The sequence below is a fragment of the Dunckerocampus dactyliophorus genome, chromosome 16 (genome assembly GCF_027744805.1).
Source record: "Dunckerocampus dactyliophorus isolate RoL2022-P2 chromosome 16, RoL_Ddac_1.1, whole genome shotgun sequence".
NCBI lineage: Eukaryota > Metazoa > Chordata > Actinopteri > Syngnathiformes > Syngnathidae > Dunckerocampus > Dunckerocampus dactyliophorus.
The window spans coordinates 6,873,900-6,892,134 of record NC_072834.1 but is presented as its reverse complement, the minus strand read 5'-3'; the positions used below and the strand labels follow the sequence as shown (position 1 = coordinate 6,892,134).

Sequence of the window (18,235 nt, the reverse complement as noted above, 5' to 3'; positions counted from 1 at the left end):
CCATTCAGGAATCTGCTTCATTTTAGGTGCTTATATTGCAGAATAATTCATTGTTGCTTCCTCCATAACGTGCTGAGCTAGTCTTAGTGTTTATGTGCAGGTGATAATCCTGAAAATGAAAAATGTCCATAAGACTCAACAACTGGACTCCTTTGTTCAGTAACCAGGTAAAGGTATTACAATACAACATAATTTGTGCAAATATGATCATTTTCACTCTTAAATGTGAAAGTACTCAAAGAGGAAGGATGTTCAGCCTGCAATAGTGCAAGTGTTCAAGTTCCGTGGTATTACTCCACCATAGCAGGCTCAAGTACAATTTCAGAATCAGTTTTTTTGCAAGTGGTTGATAGTGTGGTTGGTTGATTGCACAATTGCTTATGTTTCCTCATGTCGTTCACTGAACTTTACCCTTTTGGACTTTATCTATTAATAAACTAGCAATGTGGCTGATTTTTATTTGATTATCTTTTAATATTTAAGCTCTTTAGTTTAAACACAATGGACTGTTTTCATGCATGTTTTATTTTATTTTATTTTTTTTTACATAACCTCACAATTCTTGCATTATGAATTGCATCAAGTGCCATACTAGAATGGTATTTTTAAAAAGAAAGGAGGCCTAATGTTCTTGAAATGAGGGCACCTTGTTAGCTGGTAGAGCAGGATTAGCTTCTTATTCCCCTGGTCCATATGTCTGAACTGCTGCTACACCTGAACTTGTTCACTTTTTATAGCATTATCTACTATAGCGACACACATTTATACACTTTATCAACTATACTCATATCACTTATGTAATCATCAAATTTGAATGAACAAAAATCTGGTTGATTTTTTAAAGATCCCATATTCTGCTATTTTTCAACAATTTTAAATTTGTCTCAGAGGTCCCACAATAGTGTATTGGTAGTGTGTTGCCCAAAATCTAGCCTTAGCCTTAGCCTTAGACAGTTAAATTTAAAATACTTTTAGTAAGCCCTACTCACATGTACACTGTAGGTTTGCACTTGTCCAACATAATATATGTCATAAATCAGATACAAAGTAACATTAAGGACTGGGGAGGACACAAGCATAGCTATATGAGCTAGGCTAGCCTATTTGCTGAAGAAAAACAAAATGATACAATTTATAGCTCCTTCGTCTGTAGCTGACAAATTGTCGGCAGAGCTGCACGCTTAATTTTAAGATGTTTAGTGAAGCTCTTTGTTTGTTTTGCAAAGCTGCCCTTTGTGAAGTGATGGGTGTACACACCTGGTGGTCTCATATAGCAAGGGGCGAGTCAGGGTCAGGGTTTTTTGATCATAATGTCATGAAGACACGGTGTTTCAAAACTGAGTGCCTCTTCTCTCAAAAGTGGAACGAACAAGTCGGGATGCATTGATCCGCATTTTTTTCACTTCCGATACGATCTCGCTACCTGAATTTGGATATCTTCCGATACCAAATTCTACTGTAATACCGTAGCTCTGTTTGCTTTAATGCAGCCACACCAAAAGCGGCAGCCTCACGTGTTGACAGCTTCAGAGGCAGTCGGAAAACACAGAACTGTTAACATCACACTTAACTTTCAGGTTGATACATTATCATTACTGTTGATTTTATAAGAAGCTGTAATAAACTCCTCTCTGCAGGCAGGTGTGATATTGTAACGACCCTGAGGCTCTGTGTAGTGTTTAGAGTTTATGATGTCCGACAGAAGGAGCGCTTGTTTGTGTGTGTGTGTGTGTGTGTGGCGTGAGTGAGGAGGACTGCTGCAGTGCATGTATGGACACAGCTACGTTCGCTTATATTCTTTTGGCTACATTTGCTGATATTCTTCTAGCTACGTTTGCTGACAACATTAAAGCACAGAGGTGGCTGATTGATCGGAAATCTCCACAGGTGATATTAGACATTTTTGATCCATGATTTACACTGATATTGAAACCCGATATCGATATTGGATCGGATCGGCCCCATTTTTACAAACAAGTGAGGGAGATTTTTCTCACATTTATTTGTCACAAACTAGCTGCAGTGGCTCTAGTGACTGAATATGTATACAGCGTAATCTTATCTGCGCTCTTGAGGCTTAAATTCTAGCTTTTGTTCATCCCGATTTATTCATTCCCTCTGCTGCAATAGTGGTAAATCTGGTGGATTGAATTAAATCCCTTCTCTCTCTCTCTCTCTCTCGCCCTCTCTCTCTCTCTCCTTATGCTTCCCTTTCAGATGAGCGTGAAGCGGTCCAGAAGAAGACCTTTACCAAATGGGTGAACTCTCACTTAGGCCGCGTAACTTGTCGCATTGGTGACTTATACACAGACCTGCGTGATGGCCGCATGCTTATCCGCCTGCTGGAAGTGCTCTCAGGAGAACAGCTGGTCAGTATCTCACAAAAAAAATCTCTTCCCCTCCTGGCATCAAATATAATCATTTTTAAGGGAGGCTTAAGATCTTTTTTGTTTTCGCCCCCTTATAGCCAAAGCCCACTAAGGGCCGCATGCGTATCCACTGCCTGGAGAATGTTGATAAAGCCTTGCAGTTCCTCAAAGAGCAAAAGGTCCATCTAGAAAACATGGGATCACATGACATTGTGGATGGGAACCATCGCCTCACACTGGGTCTCATCTGGACCATCATTCTTCGTTTCCAGGTAACCACAGATGCTAATTTCTCCTGATGTAATCCACTGTTGGGTTATATGGGCATTGTAACTAAAAAAAATGTTATGGTGACAGATTCAGGACATCAGCGTCGAGACAGAGGACAACAAAGAGAAGAAATCTGCTAAAGATGCCCTTCTCCTTTGGTGCCAAATGAAAACTGCTGGGTGAGAAATCACCTCTTGAGGATATATTAAGACATTTGTAGCATTACTTACTGCTGAATGCATGTGTCACATAAATGATTTATCACCTCTGTCCTGGCCTGTGCAGCTACCCCAATGTCAACATCCACAACTTCACTACCAGCTGGAGGGACGGCCTGGCGTTCAATGCCATCGTGCACAAACACAGGTCATTGACTTCTACTTCTACTTGACATTGCTTGCTGCATGTGTAATCAAACTAGCAATTTTTGCCCCTTTGAATAAAGTTCATTTCAAACGTTTTTTAGACCTTGAAAGCAAAAAAATGTCTAATATCTGTTGTATGACTTGTTGCAGTGCCATCACACTTCTCAGGGGTGTTTCTATTCAAGTCTTGTCAGTCTGCTGCATGGCTAAAAAGATAAAAATAAAACTGGGAGCAAGATGACCTAGATCACAGGAATAATAACCCACTTATTTTATACGTAGAGACATTCATGGTAACTCACTTGCACACCCTTTAGGTTCTAGTGCCGCTTGAATAGATTGACTCTGGAATGATACAATGATCAAATGTAAGTGAAGGTTAATATTGCTGTCAATGGAGTTAAAGTGTAGGACACTTGCAGTATATAAAACACTATTCTACCATTAGCATAACTACTATTCACTCTGCAGAGGAGGCAGCACATTGTATTGTATATAGTAAGTGCTTCCATGGTTATTTGTGTATAATCAGAGAGTAATCATGTTTGTAATTGGGTTTTATAATTTATTTCAAGCTTTAATTCTGCTTCCCCCTGCAGTTTGTAATTTAAAATAATAAGTGTCCCCGGTCCTTCCCTGCAGACCTGACCTGATTGAGTTTGACACCCTGAAAAGGTCGAATGCTCACTACAATCTCCAGAATGCTTTCAATGTGGCCGAGAAGGAGATGGGCCTTACTAAGCTCCTGGACCCAGAAGGTGAGTGGGTAAAGCTACTACAAACACACAAGGCCTTATGTAACTCGCACTGCGGCCATCTCTGTCCACTACATCACTAATCCGGTGGCCTGATTGATGGCTTACCAGGCTTAATTATAGCTCAGACAACACTACATCACATGTCAGCCGTACACTGATATCACACAGTTTACTTTTGAATATGAATGAAACACTGTTCTTCCCCACAGATGTTAATGTTGATCAACCAGATGAGAAGTCCATCATTACCTATGTGGCCACCTACTACCATTACTTCTCGAAGATGAAGGCCCTAGCAGTGGAAGGCAAGCGAATTGGCAAGGTGTGCATACAGACTATAGTGAATGCACAGGAAGTAAATGCTTGGCTAGTTGCCTTCATCCGCAGGCCTCTCTTGCAGGTTCTGGACTATGCCATTGAGGCTGATCAGCTGATTGACAAGTATGAGACCTTGGCCTCAGAGCTGCTGGAGTGGATTGAGCAGACCATAGTGACTCTGAATGATCGGCAGCTTGCTAACTCACTCAGTGCTGTGCAGAATCAGCTCCAGGCTTTTAATTCTTACCGGACTGTGGAGAAACCACCAAAGTGAGTAACTGAATAGAATAGAACTTTATTGTCACATTTACAGGAACAATGAAAATCAGTTTGGGGCATCTCTTCATAAAATTAAACAGTAGTCCACGGTGTTGTTTACATTTATTAATTATTATTATTTACATTTTGTGTGCACTTGTTGATCGTATTGTATTATGTATTATTGTAAGCTGTGTGGTAGAAGCTGTTTTGGAGTCTGGTGTTTCTAGTCTTTAATGTAATTAAGTTTTAATTTCATCATTTACATGTTAAAATAAATAGAACATGTGGCAACTTAAATATAATTTTTTAAAGTACTTTTTAATTAATGTAGTTTTATGAAGCCATCGTATTTAAATCAATATGACAGTGGTTAACCTGGTAGTGTTTGATTCATATGTCAAAGTTGAGAAGAACTTTTTAGAGCACAGATTGTGTATCTCCGCAGATTTACAGAGAAAGGAAACTTGGAGGTTCTTCTCTTTACCATCCAGAGCAAGATGAGAGCAAACAACCAGAAGGTTTACACGCCAAGAGACGGGAAATTAATCTCTGATATCAATAAGGTATTGTCTTATCTGTAGGAAATGGTCAGAAAATACACATCAGTTAGACCAAGTTACAAAGTGTTGCCAATTTGCTGTATTACTTGCATGTGTAGGCATGGGAACGACTTGAAAAGGCAGAGCACGAACGTGAGCTGGCCCTCAGAAATGAGCTGATCCGCCAAGAAAAGCTTGAGATGCTTGCGGCACGTTTTGACCGCAAAGCTGCTATGCGGGAAACGTGGTTGAGTGAGAATCAGCGCTTGGTGTCTCAGGTGAGTCAGTGAAATCCCTCTTCAGCCACATTTATACGTCATCATACTGGGAAAATATAATTTTTGTTCTGTCCACAGGACAATTTTGGAACTGACTTGGGCGCCGTGGAAGCTGCCACTCGTAAACATGAGGCAATTGAGACTGACATAGGTGCATACTGGGAGCGCGTGGCTGCTGTTGAAGCTGTTGCCAAAGAACTGGAGGCAGAAGGATACCATGATGTCCGGCGTGTGCTTGCAAGAAGAGATAATGTGCTTCGTCTTTGGGAATACCTCAAGGAGCTTCTAGCAGCACGCAGAGAGCGACTAAATGCCCATCGTGACCTGCAGAGGCTATTCCAAGAGATGCGATACATCATGGACTGGATGGCTGACATGAAGGTATTCCTCATCCAAAACAGATATTCTGTTGGCTTTGAAATGACATGGACAGGATTCTACACGCAGAGCCAATTACTGTACAGTGGAACCTCAGTTTTCGTCATTAAAAGGTCAGACGAAAACCAAAACGTATGAGAACTGAAGCAATATTTTCGGTAGTAAATAATGCCAATCCAATTAATCAGTCCCAGATACCCAGAAATCTGAACAAGAAACAATATTTTATCAAGAATAATTATAGGTTTACATGCAAAATACATATGAATGACAGATTGTATGTATAAATGAATATTTAACACCACGTTTACCATTATTATAGACTCTTGTTGGTGAACACAGAAGAGACAGAAAAGCGATGTGGCCGCTGTTTCATTCTAGTCCATTAGAAACCTAACTTTTAAGACTGGAAGTTTAGAGCTGCATTCTTGCATACTGCATACTTGAACTTTATTGTAAAGCAGCAGGTACAATCATTACACACACTGGCCCAGCTCACTATCTGTTATGTGTCTCCATTAAACCATTTCCACTGCAACTTGTGTTAACTAGGAACCTTTACATTACAATCGTATTGTAACAGAGGCTACCTTCATACTTTGCTACCACTTCTTTTTTTAATTCACTAGTGTCTCTCACATTTTTTTAAGCAAAGTTCTGGCACTTGCAACTATCTTTGGCATCTTAGTGGCCACTGCTTTTTTCAGAGATTCAGTCACCAACGCACAGATGCTTTGTTTGGGCACTGCAGCCGTCCATACATATTTTTGGCAATAATTTAACCGAATTTTACAAATACCAGCGTGTACGAAGACAGAAGTTCCACTGTACACTGCTTCTCATTTTCCCCCTTTGCCATGTTATAGTCTGTTGAATATACTGTATTGGGTCTGTATTTCTGTGTGTAGAGTCGTCTGCAGTCCCAAGACAGTGGCAAACATTTGCATGATGTTTTGGACCTAAATCAGAAACATACTCTAGTAGAGGCTGATATTTCAGCTCAGGCTGAGAGAATCAAAGCTGTGCAGGGAACTGCAAAACGCTTCACTTCCCATGATCAAGGTGATTTAAAAAAAAAAAAAAAGAAAAGAAAAATCACATTCTGTTTCCAATTCCTATTTATTAAGACATCTAAGCTCCTTGTGTTCTGCCCTTCTAATTTCCAGCGTACAAACCCTGTGAACCAGGACTTGTTAGTGAAAAAGTTGACCTGCTAGGCCAAGCCTATGAGGAGCTTGGTCAACTTGCAGCACAGCGCAGAGGACGCCTTGAGGACTCTCGTCGCCTGTGGCAGATCCTGTGGGACCTGGGAGAGGAGGCCGCCTGGATCAGAGAGCAAGAGCAGATTCTGACCAGTGGAGAGTGTGGGCGGGACCTCACTTCTGCCCTTCATCTACTCAGTAAACATGAGGCCTTCAGGGATGAGATGGCAGCCCGCTATGGCCCTCTGAGTAACAGCATTGCTGCAGGAGAAGCTTTGGTTAATGAGGGACACTTTGGAGCCCCAGAAGTCACAGAGAGTATTAAAGACATCCGTGCACAATGGACACATCTGGAGGAGGTGGGTGCTGATCAGTTATTTGAAAATGTTTGACAAAGTATGCCACTTACATAACAAGTAAGCAGTTTGTTTTTAAATTATTATTTTGCTCTTCCTATTTCTCAGACAACAAAGCTCAGAGAACAGAAGCTTAAAGACTCGGTGGCCCTGCATCAGTTTCTAACAGATGCTAATGATATGGAGGCATGGCTAATGGAAACGCTAAGACAGGTGTCCAGTCAGGACATTGGCCACGACGAGTTCTCCACCCAAACTTTAGCTCGCAAGCAGAGGGAAATAGATGAGGAGATTTATAGCCACCAACCCCTCATTGACTCCCTGCACGAGCAGGCCCAAGCACTGCCACAAGCCTATGTTCACTTTCCTCAGGTATGCGCGCATTGTTTTTACACACATCTTAAATGATGTCATGCTGTCTGTAGCCGTAAATGATTGTTTACTGTCAATGTACTGTAGGTGGAGGGACGACTACCTGCTATTGAGCAGCGGTACAAAGAGCTACAATCCCTCTCAGCAGCTCGGCGCCAGGCACTGGAAGGAGCCTTAGCACTGTATCGCATGTTCAGTGAGGCAGGCGCTTGCCAACTCTGGGTGGAAGAAAAAGAGAAGTGGTTACATGGCATGGAGATCCCAACCAAACTGGAAGACTTAGAAGTGGTGCAGCAAAGGTCAGTTCGGCAGGAAAGAATAGGAAAAAAAGTACAACAACTCATAAAAAACATGCACCAATATTACTTGTTCAATGTATATTATGTATGTCACAACTGAAAATGGAACTGTGAAGCAATTCTGCAACTGTACCTGTTTTCATAGTTCCCGCATTTGGTTTTGTTATTAAATTGCATCATGGAAAGGTCTGTCAATTGAGCTTCTGTGTGGCTGCAGATTTGAGACCCTCGAACCAGAGATGAACAACTTAGGGACTCGTGTCACTGATGTGAACCAGGTGGCTGAACAGCTGCTGACCTCTGACAATTGTAACAAAGACCAAATCCACCAGACACGCGACCATCTGAACAACAGGTCAGTAATGACACATGAAAAAGGCGATTTCATACAACATACGGTAAAATAAATAATTAGATTTGGTGTTATCCCTAGGTGGAAAGAATTCCAGAAACTGTCTGGTCAAAAGAAACAAGGACTTGAGTCAGCCCTTAACATCCAGAACTACCACCTGGAGTGTAATGAGATCCAAACATGGATGAAAGAAAAGACCAAAGTTATTGAATCCACTCAGAGCTTGGGAAATGACCTGACTGGAGTGATGGCACTACAGCGCAAACTTACTGGCATGGAGAGAGACCTGGAAGCTATTCAGGTATGAAGGTCACATGGAGGAATGTCTGTGTTGGGGATATGGAACAATGATAATGTTAAAACATTGATTATGTCTTTATAGGGAAAATTAAACGACCTGCGAGAGGAGGCACAAAAACTGGCCACTGAACATCCAGACCAAGCTGACGAGATTCAAGGCCGCCTGGCGGAAATACAGGAAGTGTGGGAGGAGTTGAACGCCACCATGAAACGACGTGAAGAGTCACTGGGCGAGGCCAGTAAACTACAAGGCTTTCTCAGGGATCTAGATGACTTCCAGTCATGGCTCTCCCGTACCCAGACAGCTGTGGCCTCAGAGGACATTCCCACCTCTCTACCCGAGGCTGAGAGTTTACTCACCCAGCATGAGAACATTAAGAATGAGGTGGATAACTATAAAGAGGACTACGAGAAGATGCGAGTGGTCGGTGAGGAAGTGACCCAAGGTCAGACGGATGTCCAGCACATGTTCTTGGCTCAGAGACTCCAGGCTTTGGATACCGGCTGGCATGAGTTGCGACAAATGTGGGAGAACAGACACAGTCTTTTGGCCCAAGCCTTTGACTTCCAGACTTTCTTGAGAGATGCAAAGCAGGCAGAGGCCTTCCTCAACAGCCAGGTTAGGAAAAACAACTTCACTATCTCGAGCACAAACCTACAACTACACTAACAGTAAAAATAAAAAAAAATAAAAATAAATAACACCACCACCAAAACATCAGTCTTCTATGTTGGTGGGCTGAGCAGACAGTGCAGTCATGGTGGAACTACAAAAGAACTGAAAATGAAACCTTTGCCTGTGGGCACAAGAAAACATATTACCTAACTGTTTTCATTTCACTGATAATTTTAAACATGCCTAAGGGCATCGCTGAAATCGGAGATCTTCCTTTGAAGGTTTTTCTTTTTCTTCTACATACTATTAATAATTTATGTGAAAGTAACAGAAGAGCTGCTTAGAACCACCACAGTCTTACTTTGAGGGACGGTAGAGTTATTTCACTTGTCAAACCTATAATAAACCTGCATATATATATTTTTTTTTTATTAAACTTTTTTTATTAATACATAACGATCATTGCCAAATGATTTCCCTAAGTAAGCTCTAATTTCTACTTGTTTTATACTAAAAGAAATCAGTTGAATTGCATTTGTTTATTTAGGAAATGCATTGAGAACATTCCTTTCCTCTCTTTGTAGGAGTATGTGTTGTCCCACACAGAGATGCCAACAAGTCTTCAGGGAGCAGACGAGGCCATTAAGAAATATGAGGATTTCCTCACCACCACAGAGGCCAGCGAGGAGAAGATAACTGGTGTTGTTGAAGCGGGTCGGCGCCTCATTAACGATGGCAACGCAAACTCTGATAAGATCCAAGAGAAAGTGGATTCTATTCAGGAAAGGTTAGGGCACAGTTGTATGAAACAAATATACAAATGTATGAAAATATATATTTTTTTTTTATATGTGAAGACATCACATTAAATGTTCTCATTGAATTTCACCAGGCATCTTAAGAATAAGAAGGCTGCCAATGAATTGCTGGCAAAACTTAAGGACAACCGTGAATTACAGCACTTCCTCCAAGATGGGCAGGAGGTAATAAAAATAAAATAAATGTTTCGTTTAGATTTGGCATGTTCGCCCTCGCTGACCAACGCATTATAACAGGAATGTCTGTGTAGCTGTCAACTCAGTCGTGTCAACTCAGTACAGTAGATGACGTTGTAACTGCTTCTTACCATCCTGCACCCTGTCCAGCGTTAGAAGCTGTGTAGGTCTGGACACCAAAAGCAGAGGCATGAGGCGGAAAAACAGTTATAGTCTGTCTTGAGCTGACAAAAGGCACCAAGAAAACTTACTGTTATAAATGATACAAAAGCAGCGGACCAGGCTGGATGGCAGGGGCAAGTGGGCATAATACTAGAAGACTTGACAACTACTTAATTTTCAAAAAGTAGAAGTCCAATTGTGGGAATTCTCTGAGCATGGAAGAAAGAACTGGCATCTCCCAGCTACAAACAATCAGTTTTAAGTAACTAGACAATCAGCAGAAGGGGCACCTCCAACAGGAGCGAGGACCTTTGAAAACAAGGACAACACAAACAGGCAGAGAAAGGAAGGAGGGGCAAACGTGAAACGTCTTACTCGGGCTCGATATAGTGTCCACTCATTTCCACTGACTGAAAGTTAAGTCGAGCAGTGCTAGCCTGTGAGTCAAAAGCCCCAGGCTGTCAGGGGAGTGAGGAGTAAGGTTTACACAACATACATGCTATCACACAGCCACACAAGCTGGCATCCGTTACACACATGCCATAGGTAACTTGGTCGTGCCTTATAACTTATGGAGCACAGGAAACATCAAGTTTTTTTTTTTTTAATCACCCGTGCGTGTTATGAGGCATACGTACATGCACCTACTGCTGCACAAAATTAAACCAACACCCCAGGTCAATAACTTCATGCTCTGTTTCTAAATACAGTTTAAAAACATGACATAATGTTGCACATTTCTTATGACACGAACCAAAAAGGCTCGTTATACCCATTCACCCACAACGAGTTTTGTGTCACAGCAAATTATGCAAATTAGATGATAACGTCATCTAGCAACCACAATCCAGCGCTGCAAACACATTCCAATACTGTGGGAAGCACTGAAAATAGCTACTTATGTTGCTTAATGAATACAGACTGCAAATGGAATTCTAAATACTTATGAAAATATAAAACAGTTACAGAAACACAATAACGTGTTCTCCTCTCTGTAGCTCACATTATGGATCAATGAGAAAATGCTGACTGCTCAGGACATGTCATATGACGAGGCCCGAAATCTTCACAGCAAGTGGCAGAAACACCAGGCCTTCATGGCAGAGCTGGCCTCTAACAAAGACTGGTTGGACAAAATTGACAAGGTGTTTTTACTGTCCTCTATAATGACACAGGGAAATGACATCACAAGTTATTTCATTAATGTTTGTATTGCGTGTGGTGGTAGTTGTTCTAGAGTAGCGACATGGTTATGCAGTGTGTTGACAGATTGTGTTTTCTATGCCCTTAACAGGAGGGCCAGGCTCTTGTGGCAGAGAAGCCAGAGTTGAAACCTGTTGTCCAACAAACCCTGGAGGACCTACAGCGCCAGTGGGAGGAGTTAGAGAGCACCACCCGGACCAAAGCTCAGTGCTTGTTTGATGCCAACCGGGCAGAGCTGTTTACACAGAGCTGCTCTGCTCTGGATGGCTGGGTGAAGAACCTTGATAGTCAGCTGCAAAGTGATGATTATGGCAAGGATTTGACCAGTGTCAATATCCTGTTGAAGAAGCATCAGGTAGACCACAGTGCAAGTGTACAGTGTGTCAAGTTTCATGTCATTATAAAACCTGGAATACATATGGTGGTCTGCTTAGCTGATATTGATTTTCTCACTTCTTTGTTTATTCACCTTGTAGATGCTGGAGCACCAAATGGAGGTCAGGGAGAAGGAGGTGCAGTCCCTGCAGTCCCAGGCTTTAGCTTTGTCTCAGGAAGATGCTGGATTATCTGAGGTAGATGGTCAACAAAGGCGTGTCACAGACAGTTTTTCCAGCCTTCAGGAGCCTCTTAAACAGAGGAGGCAGAGACTACTGGCATCCAAAGAGGCACACCAGTTCAACAGAGATCTGGAAGATGAAATAGTGAGTAACCGTAAATCGGATGACCAAGTACTATCTATTATGTTTTTTTTTAATTTTTCATAATTGACCCTTTTCTTTAATTTATAGTTGTGGGTGAAAGAGAGGATGCCCCTGGCAACTTCCACAGACCATGGGAAAGACCTTCCCACTGTACAGCTACTTATCAAGAAGAACCAGGTTCTTTTTTTTAACCTTTAAGAAAGAGTCCTATTAATACAGGAAGATGGAGGTTGAAAGAGGTGGCTCTTTAACTTCTTTTTTTCTGAATCAGACATTGCAAAAGGAAATCCAGGGACATCAGCCCCGCATTGATGACATCCATAAACGAGGCAAGACTCAAAGCCAGGTAGACGGGGAGCGACAGTGTGCTCTAGAGGAGCGTCTTGTTGAACTGAAGGACCTTTGGGATCAACTGATTGATGAGACGGACAAACGCCACGCTCGCCTAGTGGAGGCCAACCGAGCCCAGCAGTTCTACGCTGATGCAGCGGAGGCAGAGGCATGGATGGGAGAGCAGGAGTTGCACATGATGTCAGAAGAAAAGGCCAAGGTGAGCCAAGGCTAATGACTTTAGTTTTAATTATATAGCGCCAGAGGTTATCTCAAGGCACTGTACACATGGAGCAGATCTAGTACCACGCTCCCCATAGATTTTCCCTCTTGGGAAAAAACCTCGAACAGATTCCTGGCTCTGTGAGGCGGCCGTCTGTCACGACTGGTTGGGTTGAGATAGAGAGACAGCGTAGAGCGACAGATGGTAATTACAGGATAGAGGGGTTGAGCGACCGGGAAAGGGAGGAGAATGAGGCCTAGAAGTGACTTATTGTCACTCTGTTGTGTGAAAATGAATCATCATTATTACTCTTTGCCTCCCAGGATGAGCAAAGTGCTCTTGTGATGGTGAAAAAGCATGAGAGCTTGGAACAGGCACTGGAAGACTACGCCCAGACCATCCACCAGCTAGCCAACAGCAGCCGACTAATGGTCACCAGCGAGCACCCAGAGAGGTTAGAGAATATCACCTCTTCTGAGTAAAATGGTCAATTCTGAACAATCAACTTGAATGGTATATCAACTTGACAGTGACAGAATCACATTGCGTCAAGCACAAGTCGACAAGCTGTACGCTGGGTTGAAAGACCTCGCTGAGGAGCGCCGCGGACGTCTTCAGGAGCGACTTCGTCTGACCCAGTTAAAGCGGGAGGTGGATGACTTGGAGCAATGGATTGCAGAAAGGGAGGTGGTGGCTGGCTCGCATGAACTAGGACAGGACTACGAGCATGTCACAGTAGGCTTCTTTTTGCTCCATTTGCCATATTTAGTTGAGACAATACAGCTCAGGAAAATGTAGCTCAGTTTTTTCTGTTTTTCTGTCCACAGATGCTGAGAGACAAGTTCCGTGAGTTTGCCCGTGACACTAGCACAATCGGCCAAGAGCGCGTAGACGGCGTGAACGGCCTGGCTGATGACCTAATTGAATCCGGTCACCCGGAGAACGCCAGTGTGGCTGAGTGGAAGGATGGGTTAAACGAGGCCTGGGCTGACTTGCTGGAACTGATTGACACACGCACACAGATGTTGGCTGCCTCCTATGAGCTGCACCGCTTCCATCAGGATGCCATGGAGGTTCTTGGGCGCATTAAGGAGAAGCGGGAGGCGCTACCCTCTGACCTTGGCCGGGATCTGAACACTGTCCAGCATCTACACAGACAGCACAATACTTTTGAAAATGACATCCAGGCACTCAGTGGACAGGTAATCTGCTTAGCTACAGACCTTTTAAGTGGCATTTGTGAATGGAGGAATTATTGCCTCATCTTCCCTGTTTACCCCCAAGGTAAACCAAGTGCAAGATGATGCTGCACGGCTGCAGAAAGCTTACGCTGGAGAGAAAGCTGATGACATTAATCGGAGTGAGCATGCTGTGACATCTGCCTGGGAGGGTCTTCTGGAGGGTGGTGAAACGCGCAGGGTGCTCCTCCTGGATACGGTGGAAAAGTTTCGTTTCTTCAACATGGTGCGAGACCTCATGCTCTGGATGGATGGAGTGAACCTACAGATTGATGCACATGACAGCCCCAGGTTAGTGTAAAATTATATTGCAAAAACTGTGAGAACTACTCCAATCTCACCTCTCATCCTTTTGCTGCAGGGACGTATCTTCTGCAGGGCTGGTCATTGCCAATCATCAAGACATCAAGTCAGAGATTGAGACCAGAGCTGACAGCTTTACAGCCTGTTTTGACATGGGGAACACACTCATCAACAATAATCACTATGCCACTGATGAGGTCATTTTTTCTTACTATTGCATTTAAAATGACCACATCATTGCTCATGACTGTCTTTATTTTCAGATCCGGGAAAAGCTTGCTCAGCTACAAGAAAAGAGAGACAAGATCAACAAAAAGTGGCAGGACAAGATGGACCATTTACAAATTAGTATGCAACATCTGCTACTGTCCATCTATATGAGAGCACACTCATCGTGTGTAAAAAGTCACTGTCTTTTTTTTTGTTTTCCTCCCTGCTTCTCAGTGCTGGAAGTGTTGCAGTTTGGGCGTGATGCCTATGTGGCAGAGTCATGGTTGGCTGGTCAAGAACCTCTTGTGCGGGCAGCAGAGCTGGGTTCCAATGTAGATGAGGTGGAAAGTCTAATAAAGCGCCATGAGGCCTTTGAGAAACTTGCTGCTTCCTGGGAAGAGCGCTTTGTGATGCTGGAGAAACTGACTACAGTGCGTTATACTCGCCAATGTGAGACTCTTGAATTCCTCAATTTTGGCTTATGTTGAAATGTTTATTTGTTTTTCAGCTGGAGGAGCAGGATATTCAGAGGAGGCGAGAAGAAGAGGAGAGAGCACGGAGACCCCCCACACCTCCCTTGGCAGAAGTGGGACAGTCTGAGGTGGAAAGTCAAATGCACGACTCTGCAGCCAGGTAAACCAAAGGTTGATTTTCATACAGCATAAAATCGTAGGTCCACAGTGTCAGCTTTGTTTGTGATAACGTACATTATCTCCTCATTAAACACAGAACCAGTCTAGACCAGACAACACTCAATCAGTCGGTGTCAGTGAATGGAGTGCACAGCGACGATACCTCACAGGTGAGATTCCACATGGTAGTAGTTTATGTTCAACCGATTGCTTTATCATAATCATGAATCCATGTTTATAATGGTTTAAATTCAATGAAAAATATATCAATCATTTGCATTAATGAGATTGCTATCCAGTATTACTATCAGAAATATTTCTTGTAAATAAAGCCAGTTTCATAAGTATTCTAAAATAAGCCTGAATTCTAACTTCAAGCATATTTCAAAACTATAACTGCTGTGTTCTGACTTAACCTTGTCCCTTGCCAGATAGTGATATTGTTATTAAGGGGTATGGCACTTGCATCATCCTCATCCAAATTTAGCTACAGTGGGCCTCCATGGTGACTTGTTGTGGGAAGAGAAGTTGATACAATACAAGAAAGCAAGCATTGTTTTTCTTTGTGAAGGCAACACTTTATAGCTTAACACTTTAACAATGTCCTGTTGCGTTTTTACCAGCAGTCACTATCGCTATCATTGTCAGTGGGAAAGAAATCAGAGGCTAAACGTGTGTGTAAGCCAAAGCAGCCGGAGCGTGTGAGTACCAAGACTCGGTCAGCCTTGTTAGTAGCCTCCGCTCAGCTCCTGGTCAAAACTGCAGCGCCATTGCTCCCTGTCACAGATGCAACCATTGCTTTGTTTATTATTTATTCATGGACTCTTGTTTGGTGGCTGCTCTCAAAAGGCATGATGCAGACTCATGGCCAGATGGTGTTCATGGATCAAACATTTGCATTATGCTCTTGTATCTGTGCTCATATTGACCAGGACAGGAGTGACTGTAGAAATGTAAGTGTGGTGGTCATTGTTTAATTTATATGTAGCTTGTTAGTCCTCCCCTGTATGTGTACATTTGAAGACGATTCTGTAAATTTAGGGTTACTTAATATAATTAGAAGGCATCCTATAGTGAAAATACTGTTTTAGTGTTTGTCTGTGTTTGTGTAGTCCAGGGTAAATATTAGCCAACTACACATTTCCAAAATAATATTTAAAAGATTATTCTCGGGGTAATTTGAGGGGGATTTCTGTCTCCTCAATTTGGTACTTAAGATACTTAAGAATTTGTTTTTCTAAACATGCCCCCTTAAAGTATTTATCTACCTGCGTGGTTTTTATAGTAATTGTATATCCCACCTGTACACGTGACTGTAAATGTACTTTTAAATATGTACTGTACTGTGACAGTGTGCAATGAAATGGACCTTGTGACACTGACAATACCATATACTTCTGTCAAAGCAACTGTCATCCTGGCTTCCCATGTTTTGCCTGTGAATGGCTGCTTTGCTTCTCACTTCCTCCTTTCATACAGTGTGCTTCTCCGCCTATTCACTTCAACTCATATTCTGCTCTGGACCAAAGGGCTCTGAGTCTGAGTCGGCAAATGGACCAGGCAGAGACAGCGGATTGGCGTCTTCGCGCCTAGACCAGTCAGCCACATTACCGGGCCGGGGCGGAGCGGAGTCTGAGCCAGAAACCATGGAGGGCATGCTTTGTCGAAAGCAGGAAATGGAGTCTCACAGCAAGAAGGCAGCTACCAGGTAACACATTCGATAACATCTGCTTCTTAACCTGTATTTTCTTGATTATGTACTCTGTATATATACCTACTTCTTATTGTTTGTGTGTGTACTCTTAGGTCATGGCAGAATGTCTACTGTGTCCTAAGAAAAGGAAGTCTGGGGTTCTATAAAGACGGCAAGAGTGCTAGTAATGGCATCCCCTACCATGGAGAGGTCCCCATCAGCCTTGGAGAGGCTGTTTGTGAGGTTGCCCATGACTATAAAAAGAGGAAACATGTATTCAAGCTCAGGTCAGTGGGTAGCTCTAACTTTATTACTGAATTTCCTCAAATAGTACAAGGTTGCTATGTGCAATACTGTATGAAAACAGAGACAGTGTACGAAATCCGAGGCTAAATTTTTGACGAAAACCTAATGATACCAAAACTAGGGCATACGAAAACTCGGGTTTGACTTTATATAGATATAAATGGTAATTACCATAAATTCGGGACTGTTGAGCGCACCTGAACACACCCATCAAATTTAAGGCAAACATTTTTTGTACGTACAGTGGTGTGGAAAAGGGTTTGTCCCTTTCCTGATTTCTTATATTTTTGCATGTTTGTCACACTTAAATGTTTCAGATCATCAAACAACTTTAAATATTAGTCAATGACAACACAACTGAACACAAAATGCAGTTAAAAAAAAAACTTAATTATTAAGGGAGAAAAAAAAATCCAAACCTACATGGCTTCTGTGGAAAAAGTGATTGCTCCACTGCATTTTGTGTTCAGTTGTGCTGTCACTGACTAATATTGAAATTTCTTTGTTGATAATAAGAAATCAGGAAGGGGGCAAACACTTTTTCACACAACTTTATATAAGCCACACTTGTGTGTAAGTCACAGGTTTACATGTTGTAAACATGGTCTATTTGCACAGAAAGACACACTGTAAACCTTGCAATCCTACCTCCACTCGATGTTCCCAGCGACAAGATCTAGCTCCGGTGAGACCAGAGTCGCTTTTTCTTATCGTAATTGAACAGCTGCTGCGGTCCAAGCAGTCCAAACAAAAGCTGTAGTAAATCTACAATTGATCAAACTTACTTAAGATTTTTCAGATTAAAACACGATCGCTGCGTAAGACTTCAAAATCTAATATTAGCATCCATTTCACAAGTCCAATTCACTATTTCCGGAATCTGCACTCTAAGCATCATGTGAACTGTAGTTCTTTTATCCATAAATTAGCCGCATCATTGTTTAAGCCGCAGAATTCAAAGTGCGTGAAAAAAGTAGCGGCTTATTGTCCGGAATTTACAGTAATTCAATAAAATATTATTAAAAAATGATCAAAATCGTACGATATATTTGAAAGTTGAACTTGTTGTCCTTGTGAATGCTGTGCTTTCAGGCTAGGAGATGGAAAAGAGTACCTGTTCCAAGCAAAGGATGAGGTGAGATGCATTTAAGACTTCAAAGTGAAACATTAAATATCTTGTTTTTACGCTATGAACCTGAACCTATC

The 18,235-nt window shown here is 42.3% G+C and overlaps 1 protein-coding gene across 6 annotated transcripts in view; it reads left to right on the top strand.

Annotated features, from left to right (window-relative positions):
* Positions 1 to 18,235, top strand: part of LOC129168937 (spectrin beta chain, non-erythrocytic 1) — a 42,989-nt gene that overhangs the window by 21,747 nt on the left and 3,007 nt on the right. For 3 of the 6 annotated variants that reach the window (XM_054754788.1, XM_054754789.1, XM_054754791.1), the window contains 37 exons: positions 2,218 to 2,369; positions 2,468 to 2,641; positions 2,727 to 2,818; positions 2,925 to 3,005; positions 3,647 to 3,762; positions 3,972 to 4,084; positions 4,163 to 4,350; positions 4,787 to 4,904; positions 5,000 to 5,158; positions 5,237 to 5,539; positions 6,445 to 6,598; positions 6,703 to 7,097; positions 7,203 to 7,466; positions 7,554 to 7,765; positions 7,983 to 8,120; positions 8,199 to 8,418; positions 8,500 to 9,036; positions 9,618 to 9,820; positions 9,926 to 10,016; positions 11,189 to 11,335; positions 11,485 to 11,748; positions 11,870 to 12,094; positions 12,182 to 12,271; positions 12,366 to 12,644; positions 12,971 to 13,101; positions 13,178 to 13,382; positions 13,475 to 13,849; positions 13,932 to 14,176; positions 14,247 to 14,385; positions 14,452 to 14,536; positions 14,633 to 14,829; positions 14,907 to 15,031; positions 15,128 to 15,200; positions 15,654 to 15,731; positions 16,560 to 16,738; positions 16,837 to 17,010; positions 18,122 to 18,164. In XM_054754788.1, the coding sequence (XP_054610763.1) occupies positions 2,218 to 2,369; positions 2,468 to 2,641; positions 2,727 to 2,818; positions 2,925 to 3,005; positions 3,647 to 3,762; positions 3,972 to 4,084; positions 4,163 to 4,350; positions 4,787 to 4,904; positions 5,000 to 5,158; positions 5,237 to 5,539; positions 6,445 to 6,598; positions 6,703 to 7,097; positions 7,203 to 7,466; positions 7,554 to 7,765; positions 7,983 to 8,120; positions 8,199 to 8,418; positions 8,500 to 9,036; positions 9,618 to 9,820; positions 9,926 to 10,016; positions 11,189 to 11,335; positions 11,485 to 11,748; positions 11,870 to 12,094; positions 12,182 to 12,271; positions 12,366 to 12,644; positions 12,971 to 13,101; positions 13,178 to 13,382; positions 13,475 to 13,849; positions 13,932 to 14,176; positions 14,247 to 14,385; positions 14,452 to 14,536; positions 14,633 to 14,829; positions 14,907 to 15,031; positions 15,128 to 15,200; positions 15,654 to 15,731; positions 16,560 to 16,738; positions 16,837 to 17,010; positions 18,122 to 18,164 (6,764 nt within the window). The remainder of the gene's footprint in view (positions 1 to 2,217; positions 2,370 to 2,467; positions 2,642 to 2,726; positions 2,819 to 2,924; positions 3,006 to 3,646; positions 3,763 to 3,971; positions 4,085 to 4,162; positions 4,351 to 4,786; positions 4,905 to 4,999; positions 5,159 to 5,236; positions 5,540 to 6,444; positions 6,599 to 6,702; positions 7,098 to 7,202; positions 7,467 to 7,553; positions 7,766 to 7,982; positions 8,121 to 8,198; positions 8,419 to 8,499; positions 9,037 to 9,617; positions 9,821 to 9,925; positions 10,017 to 11,188; positions 11,336 to 11,484; positions 11,749 to 11,869; positions 12,095 to 12,181; positions 12,272 to 12,365; positions 12,645 to 12,970; positions 13,102 to 13,177; positions 13,383 to 13,474; positions 13,850 to 13,931; positions 14,177 to 14,246; positions 14,386 to 14,451; positions 14,537 to 14,632; positions 14,830 to 14,906; positions 15,032 to 15,127; positions 15,201 to 15,653; positions 15,732 to 16,559; positions 16,739 to 16,836; positions 17,011 to 18,121; positions 18,165 to 18,235) is intronic. The other 3 variants (XM_054754792.1, XM_054754793.1, XM_054754790.1) reach the window with 2 other exon arrangements.